Source organism: Salvelinus alpinus, chromosome 32 (genome assembly GCF_045679555.1).
Source record: "Salvelinus alpinus chromosome 32, SLU_Salpinus.1, whole genome shotgun sequence".
NCBI classification, from domain to species: Eukaryota; Metazoa; Chordata; class Actinopteri; order Salmoniformes; family Salmonidae; genus Salvelinus; species Salvelinus alpinus.
The window spans coordinates 15,835,400-15,856,133 of record NC_092117.1 but is presented as its reverse complement, the minus strand read 5'-3'; the positions used below and the strand labels follow the sequence as shown (position 1 = coordinate 15,856,133).

The 20,734-nt window shown below is 43.0% G+C and overlaps 1 protein-coding gene across 5 annotated transcripts in view; it reads right to left on the bottom strand.

Annotated features, from left to right (window-relative positions):
* The window catches only part of ccdc85a (coiled-coil domain containing 85A), a 64,897-nt gene extending 44,206 nt beyond the window's left edge, over positions 1–20,691 (bottom strand). For 4 of the 5 annotated variants that reach the window (XR_011672428.1, XR_011672427.1, XM_071380585.1 and 1 more), the window contains exons 1-2: positions 20,043–20,678; positions 16,820–17,867 (exon numbers count right to left, since the gene is read on the bottom strand). Coding sequence is in view for 3 of the 5 variants with exons in the window: in XM_071380585.1 (XP_071236686.1) it covers positions 16,820–17,867; positions 20,043–20,276 (1,282 nt within the window). In the remaining 2 variants the exon portion in view is untranslated. Of the gene's footprint in view, positions 1–16,819; positions 17,868–20,042 lie in introns of all 5 variants that reach the window. The other variant, XM_071380584.1, reaches the window with a different exon arrangement.
* Between the last annotated feature and the right edge of the window lie 43 nt (positions 20,692–20,734).

The window sequence follows — 20,734 nt, the reverse complement described above, 5'->3', positions numbered from 1 at the left end:
TGTAAACTTCTGACCCACTGGGAATGTGATGAAAGAAATAAAAGCTGAAATAAATCATTCACTCTTCTATTATTCTGACATTTCACATTCTTAAAATAAAGTGGTGATCCTAAGTGACCTAAGACAGGGAATTTTTACTAGGATTAAATGTCAGGAATTGTGAAAAACTGGGTTTAAATGTATTTGGCTAAGGTGTATGTAAACTTCCGACTTCAACTGTATATATAAAGCACAGGAAAAATCACGTTTTGGACTGCCCTGGATCTTTAAACTCATAGCACGTCATGCCAATTTTAGGCAACAATATTTTACAGTTGAGGCATAAAACACCCACCTGTGAATGAAAAGAGACTCAGTTCAGAATAGACTCAGGTGTGTGAAAGTTCATTTCTTCAGAATTTCTCCACAAAAAAAATAAGGGTTGTCCTAGGCAACGCATTGCGGGGGAATTCAGCCCATGCTTTTTCACTCTACCTAGTCCCAATTCCTGATTGAATATGAATGCAAGTCTGATAACAACAACAATTGGCCTTTACAAATGAGCCATAATAGACCTGTCACACTGACAACTCCTTTCCGTAATATCAGACATGTTCATCCTTATTGGACAACTGCTAATAGCCTTGTATGCATTGCATTGGACCAACTTTATTGAAATCCCAAGGTATTTGGAGACACTGGTCAGGGTGTTAAGAAGTGAAGGAGGAAACAGAGAACATGGCCCTAAGTAATGATCAGTGTACCAGACTGATTATTCAGAGAACTGGGCTTCCTCTTATGCCAACAGCTGGGTATACACAGTAGGAGGTTTTCTCAGAAAATTACTTTAGTTTCTGAGAATGAGGGCGATGGAAGGGAGGGAGAGAGACAGTGAAAGAGAGAGGGAGCAAGAGAGAGGGAGCGTGAAAGAGAGACAGAGAGAAAGAAAGAGGGAGGGCGGGCAGGAGGGATGGATGGAGGGGGAGGGAATGAGTAAAGAAGAGAAAGTGCAATATTGAAAACATCCGACGAATGCTAAAGCCTTGTTTATATTAGCAGTTTGAAGTGACTAAAATCAAAATTTTTTGCATTTCCGATTGGTTTGAATCTGTTATTTTTCCTGCAGTCTGAACAGCCCTAAAGCACATGGAATAGGATACTTCGAGCCACATTTTCATATGTGGTTTGAAGTCAGATATAAATCTGATTCCAAGGCCCTGCGACTTGTGTCTGAATGGTCAAATCTGATTTATTTTACCTCAACTGGTTTTAAGACTGTTATTTGGCATATCTTGTTGCTTGCTAGCTACTCTGTTGACAGTATGACAAGGACATGTGGTAGCTAACTAGGTTGTTTGAGGCTTTGAAAGTGTTCTTACACTATGATTTTGAACATTCAAAGCAACCGGGAAATGTCCATTGTAGGCATTGTTGTCACCGTAGCTTGATACATATCTTCTGAGTGATAGGAAGCACGAGCACCACCACCAATCAGTCTACACCACTGCACACATGTCAGCAAAAGACTGCTGTCTGAACACACACAAATCCAATTTGGTCACTTGTAACTTGCTGTTTGGACAGTTAGTATTCCATAACGGATTTGAAAAACACAATTGATTTGAGAATTAAGGCCTGCAGTGTGAACAAGGCTTTAGAGGATCCCTGCCAGCTCCCTCTTTCCCTCATCAGTAACATCATCTCAAGAGAGGATAAATTAAATTCCAGCGTGATGCCAAAACAACCGATGTTCAACCTTCTACACTCCCACCCACCTCCCCCCAACACTCAATGAAACCCAGAGAGCAATTCAAAATCCCTCCAAATTAAATTAGGTTCATACTGCAATATAAACATCCTAAACCAAACAGGACAGACCAGAGCAGGGCTTTCGAGATTCTCACGATTCTATATGTATTGTGATTTGATACTGCAATTTTATTCCGATTTGATGTTCCAAACATATTGCTCACTATACTGTATGTCTACTACAGAGAGACAAGTGAGAAAATGAGTTTTGGTCAGTCACGGAAATAAAAGTGGAGAAAACATTTTGGCTCAAAATGTAAAAAGAAGATGGATATCTATAGGATTGGATGCAGGTACTGCCGACAAGCGCTAGCTAATACTACCCAGCAAAATTAAAATCAATACTTGGGATTCAAAGTATCGATATAATTTATTCAAAAAAAATATCACGATATGTAGGCTAACTGTATACATTTTTCACTACAGGATACGGAAAGGAAAACCTATGTAGCATGAAGCAGCCTGAAAATTCAGCAGGGCCTGTTGGGTGTAACATCTCCAATGCTAATGCCTGGGCACCCTGGGCACACGACAGGGAGAATTATGCCTTATTTACACAGCAACTGACACCAGACCTCACTGACTGACTGGCTGACACACTGAGATCACTCCACCAAAGCCCAGAGAATATTAAGCGCTCTCAAAAGACAAGCATACACAGTGCTTTCGGGAAGTATTCAGACCCCTTGACTTTTCCACATTTTGTTATGTTACAGCCTTATTCTGAAATTGATTTATTGTTCTTTTTTTCTCAGAAATATACACACAATACCCCATAATGACAAAACAAAAATAGGTTTTTAGAAATTAATAAAATATATATATGAAATACCTTTTTACATAAGTATTCAGACCCTTTGCTATGAGACTCGAAATTGAGCTCTTGTGCATCCTGTTTCCATTGATCATCCTTGAGATGTTTCTACAATTGATTGGAGTCCACTTGTGGTCAATTCAATTGATTGGGCATGATTTGGAAAGGCACACACCTGTCTATATAAGGTCCCACAGTTGACAGTGCATGTCAGAGCAAGAACCAAGCCATGAGGTCGAAGGAATTGTCTATAGAGCTCCGGGACAGGATTGTGTCGAGGCACAGATCTGGGGAATGGTTCCAAAACATGTCTGCAGCATTGAAGGTCCCCAAGAACACAGTGGCCTCCATCATTCTTAAATGAAAGAAGTTTGGAACCACCAAGACTCTTCCTAGAGCTGGCCACCCGGCCAAACTGAGCAATCGGGGGAGAAGGGCCTTGGTCGGGGAGGTGACCAAGAACCTGATGGTCACTCTGACAGAGCTCTAGAGTTCCTCTGTGAGGATGGGAGAACTTTCCAGAAGGATAACCATCTCTGCAGCACTCCACGAAGCAGGCCTTTACGATAGAGTGGCCAGACAGAAGCCACTCTTCAGTAAAAAGCACATGACAGCCTGCTTGGAATTTGCCAAAAAGCACCTAAAGACTCTCAGACCATGAGAATCAAGATTCTCTGGTCTGATGAAACTAAGATTGAACTCTTTGGCCTGAATGCTAAGTGTCACGTCTGGAGGAAACCTGTAACCATCCCTACGGTGAAGCATGGTGCTGGCAGCATCATGCTGTGGGGATGTTTTTCAGCGGCAGGGACTGGGAGACTAGTCAGGATCGAGGCAAGGATGAACGGAGCAAAGTACAGAGAGATCCTTAAAGAAAACCTGCTCAAGAGCGCTCAGGACCTCAGACTGGGGCGAAGGTTCACCTTCCAACAGGACAACAACCCTAAGCACACAGCCAAGACAATGCAGAAGTGGCTTCGGGACAAGTCTCTGAATGTCCTTGAGTGGCCCAGCTAGAGCCCGGACTTGAACCCGATCGAACATCTCTGGAGAGACCTAAAAATAGCTGTGCAGCAACGCTCCGCATCCAACCTGACAGAGCTTGAGAGGATCTGCAGAGAAGAATGGGAGAAACTCCCCAAATGCAGATGTGACAAGCTTGTAGCGTCATACCCAAAAAGACTCGATGCTGTAATTGCTGCCAAATGTGCTTCAACAAAGTACTGAGTAAAGGGTCTGAATATATATATATATTTATTTTTTAAATTAGCAAATAATTCTAAAAAACAGTTTTTGCTTTGTCATTATAGGGTATTGTGTGTAGATTGATGAGGGAAAAAAACTATTTAATACATTTTAGAGTAAGGCTGTAACTTAACAAAATGTGGAAAAGGTCAAGGGGTCTGAATACTTTCTGAAGGCACTGTATATAGTGCTACTCTAGGGCTGTAGCAGATCATTGACTTCGATATATTGATATGTTGTTGTTACATTGACATAACAATACAGTTGTGTCCATTTTACACCTGTGTGTTGATCTGTATTGTTGTGTGTTGTCAAACTAAACAGAAATCAAATGCAGTGCATCATGTCCCCGAGATAAAATCCAATATTGCACTGTTTTCTTTGAGATCAGTTGTGTTTTTCTGTGTCATTAGTCCAAGGTTAACACCTCTAGGGAAGGAACATAACAAAATCAAGCACGAAGAAAACTATACCCAGACTCTACATAGTGAATAAATAGGAACGTTATGGTGCTATACTAATAGTGGATGACAAGCAAGAGCCATGACGCTAATCGAAGGGGACAAAGAAGAGACACTTATTATGATGTTGTGTTTGGAAGGTGCTTATTCAAGGTAGTCCAGATCACAGCCCTTGTCCTCACAGATGAGCACCCTAGCACTGGATTGGTTTCCCCCAGGGAAGGGGTGTGTGTGTGTGTGTGTGTGTGTGTGTGTGTGTGTGTGTGTGTGTGTGTGTGTGTGTGTGTGTGTGTGTGTGTGTGTGTGTGTGTGTGTGTGTGTGTGTGTGTGTTAGGGTAGAGGGCAGTTTCAAGGGGACTCTGTCAGGTGGTATGCACTGTACAGTTACACACACACACACACACACACACACACACACACACACACACATACACACACACACACACACACACACACACACACACACACACACACAAACGTAAATACAAACACAGACATCCATAACACCGGTATAAGTTTTTTCACTAGGATCAAGGTTGAAGCCCCCTAGAATCAGTCCCAGCGAGGTTATTATGGAGCTGGTTACCTCACCACCCTCTCTGAAGGAACAAAGTGATTGTCTGACCTGCACAGGGTCAACTGATGTCCATAAAGCATCTACAATGCATTACAAACTGGTTGATAGAAACCCTTTCTGAAATGTTTACTGACCACTGGCTTTCTCAATTATTGAACACACTAGGCCTTAATGACCATAGTTTGTTAAGGAGAGGTATATCTATAATTCCATGTGTATAACTTGTATTATCATCTACATTTTTGATGAGTATTTCTGTTGAAACGATGTGGCTATGCAAAATCACTTGATGCTTTTGGAACTAGTGAATGTAACGCGCCAATGTAAACTCAGATTTTTTGATATAAATATGAACTTTATCAAACAAAACATGCATGTATTGTGTAACATGAAGTCCTATGAGTGTCATCTGATGAAGATCATCAAAGGTTAGTGATTAATTTTATCTCTATTTCTGCTTTTTGTGACTGCTATATTTCGCTGGAAAAATGGCTGTGCTTATTGTGGTTTGGTGGTGACCTAACATAATCGTTTGTAGTGCTTTCGCTGAAAAGCATATTTGAAATCGGACACTTTGGTGGGATTAACAACAAGATTACCTTTAAAATGATATAAGACACATGTATGTTTGAGGAATTTTAATTATGAGATTTCTGTTGTTTGAATTTGGCGCCCTGCACTTTCACTGGCTGTTGTCATATCGATCCCGTTAGCGGGATGCAGCCATAAGAAGTTAATGCAACCGCTGTGTCAAATTTCAAAAAAAAATTACGGAAAAAGCAAATCATGCAATAATCTGAGACGGTGCTCAGAACAATAGCCAAATTAGCCGCCATGTTGGAGTCAACAGAAACCAAAAAATACATGATAAATGTTTCCTTACCTTTGATGAACAGTCCTAGAATGCAGTCCTATGAATCCCAGGTCCACAATAAATGCTTGATTTGTTCGATAATGTCCGTTATTTATGTCCAATTAGCTACTTTGGTTAGCGCGTTTGGTAAACAATTCCAAAGTCACAAAGCGCGTCCACTATAACGTGACGAAATGTCCAAAGGTTCCATAACAGTCAGTAGAAACATGTCAAACGATGTACTGAATCAATGTTGTTGTTAACATACATCTTGAATAACGTTCCAACCGGAGAATTAGATTGACTTCAGTTGAGCGATGGAACGGAGCTGCCTATCACGTGAACGCGCGTGGTCAAAGCATGGTCAGCTCGTGGCAGTGGTGACTAATTCCTGTCTCCTTCGGCCCCCCTTCACATTAGAGTCATCAGACAAAGTTCTATTGACTGTTGACATCTAGTGGAAGCCGTAGGAAGTGAAAACTCATCAATATCTCGCTGTAATTTCAATGAGAGCTTGGTTGAAAATCTGCCACCTCAGAAAAAATCCAAACAGGAAGTGGAACTTCTCAGTTTTTTGCCTGCCATATGAGTTCTGTTATACTCACAGACATAATTCAAACAGTTTTAGAAACTTCAGAGTGTTTTCTATCCAATACTAATAATAATATGCAAATATTAGAAACTATGACTGAGGAGCAGGCCGTTTACTCTGGGCACCTCTGTGAACCTTTCATCCAAGCTACTCAATACTGCCCCTGCAGCCATAAGAAGTTAAGGTGCCCACTCTTGTTGGCAAATCTGTGTGTTATAATAAAGATTTACCAAGGGGTGCAAGTAAGCCGGTATAGAGTCCCGGCAAAATAAATATTGGGGGTACGCCGTACCGGTAAAACATGAGTCTATCACAATATTTAACACAAAATGCCAAGAAAACGATATATAACATTATTTAACATTACCACGTCAGCCACAGTATACACTCCAAATTGAGTTGGTTTGACGAGAACACTTACATTTTGCCAAGGTGGAGATGAGTGGCTTATACCAAGACGCACGCGGACATCAGGCTAAGTGCAGGCCTTATGAAAATCGCAGAATGTCATCACAATACAAGTTTAGGTGTTTTCTAAAAATATGTCTTCTTTCCATTCATCAAATTGTGGGTGCACAGTGCACTGTTTGGATGCTGGAATTATTTTGTGAGTGGACCAACATGCATGGGTAGCTTACAGGAGTGTTTTTTTGAAGTGATTGTTTGAACAATCAGATGAAAACATCATGACTGGTTGTGTTTATGCTACATTAAAAGGTAATACATGTTAAAAGCTAAAGTTGAAGTCGAAAGTTTACATACACCTAGGTTATAGTCATTAAAACGTGTGTTTCAACCACTCCACAAACTACTTGTTAACAAACTATAGTTTTGGCTAGTTGGGTAGGACATCTACTTTGTGCATGACACAAGTAATTTTTCCAACAATTGTTTACAGACAGATTATTTTACTTATAATTCACTGTATCACAATTTCAGTGGGTCAGAAGTTTAAATACACTAAGCTGACTGTGACTTTAAACAGCTTGGAAAATTCCAGAAAATGATGTCATGGCTTAAGAAGCTTCTGATAGGCTAATTGACATCATTTCAGTCAACTGGAGGTGTACCTGTGGATGTATTTCAAGGCCTACCTTCAAACTCAGTGCCTCTTTGCTTGACATCATGGGAAAATCAAAAGAAATCAGCCAAGACCTCAGAAAATAAATTGTAGACCTCCACAAGTCTGGTTCATCCTTGGGAGCAATTTCCAAATGCCTGAAGGTACCACGTTCATCTGTACAAACAATAGTACGCAAGTATAAACACCATGGGACCACGCAGCCGTCATACCGCTCAGGAAGGAGACGTGTTCTGTCTCCTAGAGATTAATGGACTTTGGTGCGAACTTTGCAAATCAATTCCAGAACAACAGGAAAGGACCTTGTGAAGATGCTGGCGGAAACAGGTACAACAGTATCTATATCCACAGTAAAACGAGTCCTATATCGACATAACCTGAAAGGTCGCTCAGCAAGGAAGAAGCCACTGCTCCAAAACCGCCATAAAAAAGCCAGACTACAGTTTGCAACTGCACATGGGGACAAAGATTGTACTTTTGGGAGAAATGTCCTTCTGGTCAGATGAAACAAAAATGGAACTGTTTGGGCATAATGACCATCGTTATGTTTGGAGGAAAAAGGGGGAGGCTTGCAAGCTGAAGAACACCATCCCAACCGTGAGGCACGGGGGTGGCAGCATCATGTTGTTGGGGTGCTTTGTTGCAGGAGGGACTGGTACACTTCACAAAATAGATGGCATCATGAGGATGGACAATTATGTGGATATATTGAAGCAACATCTCAAGACATCAGTCAGGAAGTTAAATGGGTCTTCCAAATGGACAATGACCCCAAGCATACTTCCAAAGTTGTGGCAAAATGGCTTAAGGACAACAAAGTCAAGGCATTGGAGTGGCCATCACAAAGACCTGACCTCAATCCTATAGAAAATTTGTGGGCAGAACTGAAAAAGTGTGTGCGAGCAAGGAGGCCTACAAACCTGACTTAGTTACACCAGCTCTGTCAGGAGGAATGGGCCAAAATTCACCCAACTTATTGTGGGAAGCTTGTGGAAGGCTACCCAAAAGGTTTGACCCAAGTTAAACAATTTAAAGGCAATGCTACCAAATACTAATTGAGTGTATGTAAACTTCTGACCCACTGGGAATGTGATGAAAGAAATAAAAGCTGAAATAAATCATTCTCTCTACTATTATTCTGACATTTTACATTCTTAAAATAAAGTGGTGATCCTAACTGACCTAAGACAGGGTACTTTTACGAGGATTAAATGTCAGGAATTGTGAAAAACTGAGTTTAAATGTATTTGGCTAAGGTGTATGTAAACTTCCGACTTCAACTGTATATGACAAAATCTTTACTAGGCCTACTAGGCCCATAGAGATCATATTAAATTAATAGTGATTCTATACGTGAATCTATGATTACACCTAGGCTATAATAAATGTTTTTTTGCACACATAGGGAGTCCCTTACTGGTAAGAAATTAAATCTACTTTCATCCCTGGATTTACCAATGCCGGAGACTACAGCACATACTGCCACCCTAAATGTACATCAAAGGAGGCTGGTGGGAGGATCTTTAGGAGAATTGTAATGGCTGGAATGGAATAGATGGAACGGTATCAAACACATCAAACATAATGGAAACCACATGTTTGACTCCATTCAATGAATTCCATTCCAGCCATTACAATCAGCCAGTACTCCTATAGCTCCTCAAACCAGCCTCTACTGATGTACATGTACAGTTGGTTCTTTGGAAGACACATGACATTGCTGAACTTAGATGCAGGTGCAAAGGAGAAGAGCAGAGGAGTAGCAGGCAGGACAGAGGGAGACCAGAGATAGAACAGACACACAGAAAGGGTTAGGCTAGAGCCCATGGAAATCATAGAGACAGGGAGCAATTTACCAGTTTTTTGAAAAATTTGATAAAGCATTCCTTAATTGCTGATTGTGCATTTATTTATAAGTGCCTAAATGTCCTTTTATCTACAGTCTTCGTTTTTTGTTGATGCATACACTGTATAGATGACCTAATGTATAATAACTGATACCAATAATGTATATATGAGGTGATGTATTATAGATGACGCCAAAGGACTATGATATTTTTTTTGTGTCTCAAAGCTCTATTTGAGTGGTCCACAATGTGGTTTTAAAAAAAACTGTATTTTGTACTGTCAATTATTGTATCATTGTGGAGATATACTTTAATACATTCTTCTTACCCTCTATTATTCTGTGATTAACCATGTTATTTACTGCCAGTAAAATATTTACAGTCATGCCAGTAAAAACTGAATTCAATTTGATAGAGTACAACACAAGGCACACACACTGCACACAGACATTGGGAACAGGATTGTCACAGACACGTACAATGGCAAAACACCAGTAAGGCACAAGCAGATACAGGTAAAGATAGAACTGGCACAGAACCGAGAGGGCACAGGCGGACACACGACACCAGCACCAACAGCGAGGGGTTAACTGGATAACTGGTGCCTCTATGTGCCTATAATCCTCAGACCAACAGACCAGACCACAGTATGTGTTAGCCTAATTGGTTCTGCAACATTAACAGAGGGATGGAGACAGAAAGAGTGGGAGGCAGAGGGGAAGAAAGAGAAGGCGTTGGGAGGAAGAGGAGAGGTAGGGTGATTTGGAGACTGCGAGACTATGGGGTGAGTGGAGCAAGAGGGTGGATGAAAGAAAGGGATAAAAAACAGAAAGAGAGAGGCAGGAGGATAGAGAGAGAAGGGGGAGGGAGAACAGTGCTAGGCGGTGTCAGCTCCTGTAGACTGTTCTCCACTCGTTAGCTCATGGTGTCAAAAGGGTGAGTGAGCACCAGACGGAGACATTCATTTCCCAATAAACTCAGCTTCAACAGCAGGGAGGGAGGGAGCAGAGAGAGGGAGAGGCTGAGAGAAAGGAATTAACAGAAAAAGAGAAAGAGAGAGAGGAGGAAGTGAAGAGAGTGAGGATGAGATACAGTTTGCCCAGCTAGCACATTGTGGGAACGTACATTTTTGGTTACCCATTGGTTCTGGGAATGAAGCCATACGTTTTCTGACCGTTAAAACTGACCGTTTTTTAAATGTTCTGAAAACAGAAATTATAATTTTTCCTGTTCTGGGAACATACATTTTTAAGATGCAGGGAGGTTCTGAGAACGTTTTACTATGGCTCCCTGAATGTTTTCCTTGGAGGTTTTATTAATGTTCTGAGAACTAAATTCTAGGTTATTTTAAGGTAATTAAATAATATTCTGAGAACATGTTTCAATGAGACTTTTAATAACACTGCTCGATTAGTTTGGATTAACTGTTTTGAACTCCAAGCATAGATAGGACACATGGAAATGAATTTGCTTAGGCAATAATCATACAAGCCCCTTTTTTTATTGTGGCACAGCGACAGTGAGATTCAAAACCATGATCTTCTGTTCTCTATCCATGGAATTAGTCCAAGTCCACTGCACCACCAGAATGGAAGTAGCATGCCATGTTTTTTTTTTACTCATACAAAGCTGACCCAATTTCAAAGAAAACAAGCACTCTTTAAGAACCAGGTGTGGCCAATTAGTGAAACGGCCAACACACCTGAACACACAACATAGAGAAAGTTTTGTTGACGCTGAGAACGGAATGTATGTTTTTAAATAACATTCTTAGAACGTTCTTTGAATGTTACTAATGTTTTCTTGTTTTTTTATGGAATGTCTTCTTCATGTTCTGAGAACATGACTTTAAATATAACCATAAGGAAAACTGCAGAAAACGTTATTCTGAAGTATTGAAATTCCCATAGAAGAACGTTGTTACTTAACGTTCTGAGAACATTACATGAAATAGAACCATGTAGAAGCCTGTAGAAAACATTATGCTAACTACTAATTCCCACAGAAGAACATTGTTTCTTATCGTTCTCTGACCGTTCAGAGAACATGACTTTAAAGCCGGATGTGAAGGTCCTGGGCTGGTCTGCGGATGTGTGGCCAGTTGGACATGCTGCCAAATTCTTTAAAACGATGTTGGAGGCAGCTTTTGGTAGAGAAATTAACATTAAATTCCCTGGTAACAGCTCTGGTAGACATTCCTGCAGTCAGCATGCCAATTGTACGCTCCCTCAAAACTTGAGACATCTGTGGCACTGTGTTGTGTGACAAATTTGCACATTTTAGAGTGGCCTTTTATTGTCCCCATCACAAGATGCACCTATGTAATGATCATGCTGTTTAATCAGCTTCTTGATATGCCACACCTGTCAGGTGGATGGATTATCTTGGCAAAGGAGAAATGCTCACTAACAGGGATTTAAACAAATTTGTGCCCAAAATGTGAGAGAAATATATTTTCTGTGCATATTGAACATTTCTGGGAACTTTCATTTCAGCTCATGAAACATTTCAGCTCATGAAACATGGAACCAACACTTTACATGTTGCATTTACAATTTTCTTTTCAAAAGAATTCAGACCCCTTGACTTTTTCCACATTTTGTTACGTTACAGCCAATTGATTAAATATGTTTTCCCTCATCAATCTACACATAATACCCCATAATGACTAAGCGAAAACAGGTTTGTAGACATTTTTGCAAATGTATAAAAATAAAAAAATAAACTGAAATGCCTTATTTACATAAGTATTCAGACCCTTTGATATGAGACTCAAAATTGAGCTTAGGTGCATCCTGTTTCCATTGATCATCCTTGAGATGTTTCTACAACTTGACTGGAATCCACCTGTGGTAAATTCAATTGATTGGAAGGCACACATCTGTCTATATAAGGTCCCACAGCTGACAGTGCATGTCAGACCAAGCCATGAGGAATTCGAGACAGGATTGTGTCGAGGCAAAAATCTGGGGGAAGGTACCAAAACATTTCTGCAGCATTGAAGGTCCCCAAGAACACAGTGGCCTCCATCATTCTCAAATTAAAGAAGTTTGGAACCACCAAGACTCTTCCTAGAGCTGGCCACCCGGCCAAACTGAGCAATTGGAGGAGAACGGCATTGGTCAGGGAGGTGACCAAGAACCCGATAGTCACTCTGACAGAGCTCCAGAGTCCCTTTGTGGAGATGGGAAAACCTTCCAGAAGGACAACCATCTCTGCAGCACTCCACCAATCAGGCCTTTATGGTAGAGTGGCCAGATGGAAGCCACTCCTGAGTAAAAGGCACATGACAGCCCGCTTGGAGTTTGCCAAAAAGCACCTAAAGACAAAACAAGATTCTCTGGTCTGATGAAACCAAGATTGAACTCTTTGGCCAGAATGCTAAGCGTCACGTCTGGAGGAAACCTGGATCCATCCCTACGGTGAAGCATGATGGTGGCAGCATCATGCTGTGGGGATGTTTTTCAGAGGCAGGGACTGGGAGACTAGTCAGGATCAATGGAAAGATGAATGGAGCAAAGTACAGAAAAATCCTTGATGAAAACTTGCTCCAGAGTGCTCAGGACCTCAGACTGGGGCGATGGTTAATCTTCCAACAGGACAATGACCCTAAGCACACAACCAAGACAACGCAGGAGTGGCTTCGGGACAAGTCTCTGAATGTCCTTGAGTGGCCAGGCCAGAGCCCGGACTTGAACCCGATCGAACATCTCTGGAGAGACCTGAAAATAGCTATGCAGTGACGCTCCCCATCCAACCTGACAGAGCTTGAGAAGAGTTTGAGAGGATCTGCAGAGAAGAATGGGAGAAACTCCCCAAAAACAGGTGTGTCAAGCTTGTAGCGTCATACCCAAGAAGACTCAAAGCTGTAATCACTGGCAAAGGTGCTTCAACAAAGTACTGAGTAAAGGGTCTGAATACTTGTGTAAATGTAATACTTCAGTTTTTTCTAAAAAAACTTTCTCTAAAAAACCTTTTTCTAAATAACTGTTTTTGCTTTGTCATTATGGTTTATTGTGAGTAGATTGATGAGGGGGGAAAACTATTTAATCCATTTTAGAATAAGGCTGTAATGTAACAAAATGTGAAAAAAGTTAAGGGATCTGAATACTATCCAAATGCACTGTATGTATATATATTTATATTCCGGTCTCTGACATTGCGCATTCTGATATTTCTTAATAATTTTTTTCTGGATTAGGTGTGTATCGTTTATTTTATTATTGCTAGGTATTACTGCACTGTTGGAGCTAGAAACACAAACATTTCTCTGCACCTGCAATAACATCTGAAAATCTATACTATATGTACTATACACCCTGTTCTGACAGTGACATGCGTTCTAAAGCCTTATAATAAACTGTGCACAGTACCACAGGCCCACTTCTCAATTACTATGTCATCCCCTTTCAACATGCCTCCAATAATCAATCCTCTCATCAATACTGGATCCTAAATAGTACTTCTTTAGATCTTTGAATAAGGTAGCAACTACATCACCCAAAAACAGAATCACCCCAGTCCACATTATGTATCTAGAGTGTTTTTCCTACTGAGTAGACTAGTGTGTAAATGAGCGTGTAGTGTTGTGGTTATACGCTCACTTCGAGGCAAGTAACACTGAAACATGCATGAGAGCATCAGCTGTTCTGGACAACTGTGTGATCACGCTCTCCACAGCCGATGTGAGTAAGACCTTTAAACAGGTCAACAGGGCCAGACGAATTACCAGGACGTGTACTCCGAGCATGCGCTGACCAACTGGCAGGCGTCTTCACTGACATTTTCAACCTGTCCCTGTCTGTAATACCAACATGTTTCAAGCAGACCACCATAGTCCCTGTGCCCAAGAACACTAAGGTAACCTGCCAAAATGACTACCGACCCATAGCACTCACGTCTGTAGCCATGAAGTGCTTTGAAAGGCTGGTCATGGCCCACATCAACACCATTATCCCAGAAACTCTAGACCCACTCCAATTTGCATACCGCCCCAACAGATCCACAGATGATGCAATCTCTATTGCACTCCACACTGCCCTTTCCCACATGGACATCTATGTGAGAATTATATTAATTGACTACAGCTCAGCGTTCACCACCATAGTACCCTCAAAGTTCATTACTAAGCTAAGGACCCTGGGACTAAACACCTCCCTCTGCAACTGGATCCTGGACTTCCTGACGGGCCGCCCACAGGTGGTAAGGGTAGGTAACAACACATCCGCTACGCTGATCCTCAACGCAGGAGCCCCTCAGGGGTGTGTGCTCAGTCCCCTCCTGTACTCCCTGTTCACTCATGACTGCACGGCTAGGCACGACTCCAACACCATCATTAAGTTTGCTGATGACACAACATCTGTAGGCCTGATCACCGACAACGATGAGATCTGGCCCTGTGGTGCCTATTCCCCCTCAGGAGACTAAAAAGATTTGACATGGGTCGTCAGATCCTCAAAAAGTTATACAGCTGCACCATCGAGAGCATCCTGATTTCTTTGCATCACTGCCTGGTATGGCAACTGCTCAGCCTCTGAACGCAAGGCACTACAAAGGGTAGCGCGTACGGTGCTGTACATCACCGGGGCCAAGCTTCCTGCCATCCAGGACCTCTATACCAGGCATGTCAGAGGAAGGCCCTAAAAATTGTCATAGACTCCAGCCACCCTAGTGATAGACTGTTCTCTCTGCTACCGCACAGCAAGCGATACCGGAGCGCCAAGTCTAGGACCAAAAGGCTTCTCAACAGCTTCTACCCCCAAGCCATAAGACTCCTGAACAGCTAATCAAATGGCTACCGAGACTATTTGCATTGCCCCCCCCCCCCCCCCCTGTTACACTGCACACTCCGTTTATTATCTATGCATAGTCACTTTAACTCTACCTACATGTACATATTACCTAAATTACCTTGACTAACCGGTGCCCCCGCACATTGACTCTGTACCAGTACCCCCTGTATATAGCCTCGCTATTGTTATTTTACTGCTGCTCTTGAATTATTTGTTAATTTTATTTCTTATTTTTAACTTTTTCTTAAACTGCAATGCTGGTTAAGGGCTTGTAAGTAAGCAATTCACTGTAAGGTGTTGTATTCGGCGCATGTGACAAATAACATTTTATTTTATTTGATAAGTGACGCATCAGGCCAACTGCTCACAACCAGGACTCATTCCCATGGCCTTACACAGAGGATCCACTCAGCACTCTACACTAATCTTTAGATCTCAGGTCTGCAGATACACACACATAGGCACACACACACACACACACACACACACACACACACACACACACACACACACACACACACACACACACACACACACACACACACACACACACACACACACACACACACACACACACACACACACACACACACACACTCTCTCTCTCTCTCTCTCTCTCTCTCTCTCTCTCTCTCTCTCTCTCTCTCTCTCTCTCTCTCTCTCTCTCTCTCTCTCTCTCTCTCTCTCTCTCACACACATACAAACATGGAAAAACATACTCACGTAATTTCTCCCTAATAAATGCATACTTACTAAGGGACAGAGCGTCTATGAATACATACTCAGCTGTTCCTCTGTCAATGCAGTCACTGAAATGGATTCCCAGAAATCTTTTTAAGTATGAAAGAGGCTTTTACTATTAAAAGAGGAACCGTTTGTCAAGGTTATTAAGAAAATCTATTTGATTTAATGTAATTTAACTGTCAAATGAAAGCCTTATATTTAACTAAGTGGAGACCCTTACTGATAGACTCCCTCTCCATGTTTATCCAGGACAGTAGACTCCCTGAACTCTTATACACACACACAAACACATGCCCTTGGAACTGTGGGTAAAAATAACTAAAAGATGCTGCTAATAATAATAATGAAACAAGAAGACAGGACCCTGCTGTGCTGAGTGGCACATACGTGTGTGCGTATGCGTGTGTGTGTTGCCTGAATCACGGCCCTGAACGCACACAGCTGTGTTACCTGTGTTGACTTCAGACACCCTGGGGAGTGTTACATCATATGCCCCTGTGTTGACTTCAGACACCCTGGGGAGTGTTACATCATATGCCCTCCACCATCCATCCACACACACACACACGCACAAATACCACCCCCACCACCACCACAACCTCATGTGACCCACAGAAAGAGAATCCCACAGAGCGGTGACATCACTGCTGCTTGGCTAACACCATAACTGCTGCTGAACCACATAGGTGATACCACAGTAACTGAACCTACCATAGCCCCAACCTCCCAATTGGCTGCTAAACACATTACACAGTCAATTGTGTTACATCTGCCTATATGCTTGTTCTAGTCATATACAGTGGTCCTGGAAGGCTACTGGGTGTGCTAACCCATAATGTCTGCACACCTAAAGACCGCGTTAGCCCACTCAACTAAAGCCTAGGTATTAGCACAAGTGTTTACTGTATGTCTCAGACTGTGTTATTGTATAAGACTCAACACACAGATATCGTTCCCTGAACCACCTCAGCTACATACAGTATTTCTCAAATAAAACATTATGACTATTCTGAACAAAAACGCACCGTTCATGCCGTTGTAGATGCTGCGGTGGTGAGGGGACAACTCGTCTCCAGTGGTCCTCCTCTGTACCCCCTCCCTGCCTGCTGGGGGGCTGCTGCCGTACCTCCCCTTCCCGTGCTCTGAACTGGGGCTGTGGTGGAGGTTCTGGTGTCGTAACACTTCAGGGCTCCCCACTATCACCCGACCCTTCCTCAGATGCTCTGGTGTCCCCGGCAGTGCCTGTTTGGCCTCAGGGCTCCCACATCCAGCCCCAACCACGACCGGATTACCCCTGTGTCTCTGTGAGAGGTCTGGACTTGACTCACCCGGACCCTGGTTTGGCCCTAGCCCTTGCCCAGCCCCCAAGAGCTGTTTCTGAGCCAGCATGTCAGCACTGCTGGGTTTGGACTGAGCCTCGGCCTCCAGTCTAGTAGGGGATTTGCCGTGTTTCTCTGGGCTGCAGGGCCCCCGGAGGCCCCTGGGGTCAGGGATGGTGAGGGATCCCCCGCGGGGCCTGCAGGCCTGGGGGAAGGTGTGGTAGTCTGGGGTGGAGCTGTGGCGACGGCCTGTAGACTCTGGGCCTTGGCCCTCTGGTTTGTCATGGTTGGAGCCAGGGTTGGAGCCCAGACCAGAGCCCTGGGTAGGAGGCTTGTGATGGGGGTGGTCGGGGTTGTCCATGCTCCCCGCGCTGGAGTTGCTGCTCCCATCCCCCACGTCTCGGAGCAGGCACGTTATAGCCTCCCTAGTTTGAGACAGACTACTCTGGCTGTCGATGGAACTTCTGCACCCTGCACCCTGCACTGCTCCTCCCCCTCCTCCCCTCTCCTCGTCCAGTAGGATACACAGCTCCTTTAGCTCCAGGTTCTCTCTGATCACCTCTCCCTGGCGCTGCTCGAGCTCCTTCAGTTTGTGCAGGTAAAGGGACACCTCTTTTCTCATGAGGCCGGCGCTGTAGCGTCCCAGGCGCTGCCACTCCCGAGACACACGCTTGCCCTTCTGACGGTCGTCATCAAGGAAACAGCACAGGTCCCGCAGCTCTTGGTTATCCTCCTGCAGCTTCTGGTTCACGTCCTGGATACACACACACACACACACACACACACACACACACACACACACACACACACACACACACACACACACACACACACACACACACACACACACACACACACACACACACACACACACACACATACAGGAGCAAGCACAGAGGAGGTGATACAGTTGAAGTCGGAGGTTTACATACACTTAGGTTGGAGTCATTAAAACTTGTTTTTCAACCACTCCACAAACTCGTTGTTAACACACTATAGTTTTGACAAGTTGGTTAGGACATCTACTTTGTGCATGACACAAGTCATTTTTACAACAATTGTTTACAGACGGATTATTTCACTTAAAATTCACTGTATCACAATTGCAGTGGGTCAGAAATGTACATACACTAAGTTGCCTGTGCCTTTAAACAGCTTGGAAAATTCCAGAAAATAATGTCATGGCTTTAGAAGCTTCTGATAGGCTAATTGACATAATTTGAGTCAATTAGAGGTGTACTTCAAGGCCTACCTTCAAACTCAGTGCCTCTTTGCTTGACATCAAGGGGAAATCAAAAGAAATCAGCCAATAAAAAAAATTAATTGTAGACCTCCACAAGTCTGGTTCATCCTTGGGAGAAATTTCCAAATGCCTGAAGGTACCACGTACATCTATACAAACAATAGTACGCAAGTATAAACACCATGGGACCACGCAGCCGCCATACCGCTCAGGAAGGAGACGCGTTCTGTCTCCTAGATATTAACGTACTTTTGTACGAAAAGTGCAAATCAATCCCAGAACAACAGCAAAGGACCTTGTAAAGATGCTGGAGGAAACAGGTGAAAAAGTATCTATATCCACAGTAAAACGAGTCCTATATGGACATAACCTGAAAGGCCGCTCAGCAAGGAAGAAGCCACTGCTCCAAAACCGCCATAAAAAAAGCCAGACTACGGTTTGCAACTGCACATGGGGACAAAGATCGTACCTTTTGGGGAAATGTCCTCTGGTTTGATTAAACAAAATTGAACTGTGACCATCGATACGTTTGGAGGAAAAAGGGGGAGGCTTGCAAGCCGAAGAACACCATCCCAACCGTGAAGCACGGGGGTGGCAGCATCATGTTGTGAGGGTGCTTTGCTGCAGGAGAGACTGGTGCACTACACAAAATAGATGGCATCATGAGGATGGACAATTATGTGGATATATTGAAGCAACATCTCAAGATATCAGTCAGGAAGTTAAAGCTTGGTCGCAAATGGGTCTTCCAAATGGACAATGACCCCAAGCATACTTCCAAAGTTGTGGCAAAATGGCTTAAGGACAACAAAGTCAAGGTATTGGAGTGGCCATCACAAAGCCCTGACCTCAATCTCATTGAACATTTGTGGGCAAAACTGAAAAAGCGTGTGCGAGCAAGGAGGCCTACAAACCTGACTCCATTACACCAGCTCTGTTAGGAGGAATGGGCCAAAATTCATGGGAAGCTTGTGGAAGGCTACCTGAAACGTTTGACCCAAGTTAAACAATTTACAAGGCAATGCTACTAAATACTTATTGAGTGTATGTAAACTTCAGACCCACTGGGAATGTGATGAAATAAATAAAATCTGAAATAAATAATTCTCTCTACTATTATTCTGACATTTCATATTCTTAAAATAAAGTGGTGACCTAACTGACCTAAAACAAGGAATCTTTACTAGGATTAAATGTCAGAAATTGTGAAAAACTGAGTTAAAATGTATTTGTCTAAGGTGTAAACTTCCGACTTCAACTGTACATCACAGAAGATTGAAATATAACAAAACCATTTGACATAGAAACACAGGATTATTATTTTTAAATAATATGTATTTATTATAAAAAATATTAAAAACATTCCACCCATGGGGACCCGTCATTTCGACTGCAGGCAAGGGCTACTACATATCTTCAGCAGTTCCAGCTCTTATGATAAGCATACAAGCAACAAGTGGTCCATTGGGTTGAATTATGTAAACCACTTGAAGACTACCTTGCTACCTTCAAACCACCTACCTTGGTTATTTTTAAGGAGTTTGCAGTGGTAAATTACAGCTTTTTTAACGCATGAATGATAATAATAATTAGACCATGGCTTTTTTCACCAGGAATCCATCAGACATCCATAGAGCAGTGCGCAAACTTGTGCGCACTGCATTATCAACATCACACCTGCCTCACCTTCAAACCCCGGATCTCTGTCAGGTGCTGCTGGAGTCGCCGGTTCACCTCCCGGATCAAATTTCCGTGGTCAAGCATGACGCCCATCTTCTCGGCTTCTGCCCTCCGTAACCGCCGCACCAGCTCCTCTTTCCTCCACTTCACCAGCTCCCCGTCGCTTATCTTGGAGAGTTCCTCCGCCGGACTCTCTGCGCTCTTGGCCATCAGCTGGGGCTGCGTCCCCTTCTCCATCATTGAATTTAGGCTAGCCTACTCTAATGAGAAGATAACACTACGACGGTAACCTACTAATTCAGTGGAAAACCCACCCAAACGTAACTCCGCACCTGCACTTACCCAAATGTACACTCTTTATCTAATGTCCAGATATTTATATCAATTTCATGTTTGTTCTCTCTCTCTGACGCCCATTTTGAAGCTATCCAAAACAAGCAGTGCTCTCCTATATTCCCGCCTTTCTCAAAGTAGTCCGCACGCGGTCTCTTCTGGAGAGCCCATCGCCGGCTCGTAGGCTGTTTCTGGGCATGCCTGCTGCCTCACACATAAAGCCTTTGCCTAGGGCTCTCCTGCTCCTGCGCTTCGTACAGAAGGGAGAAGTAGTGGCTGCAGATGCATCTCGAGAAGCAACGGTGCGTGATAAAATTCGACTGACTGGAAAACTCGTGCCCCCCCCCCCCCCTCTCTCTCTTTCT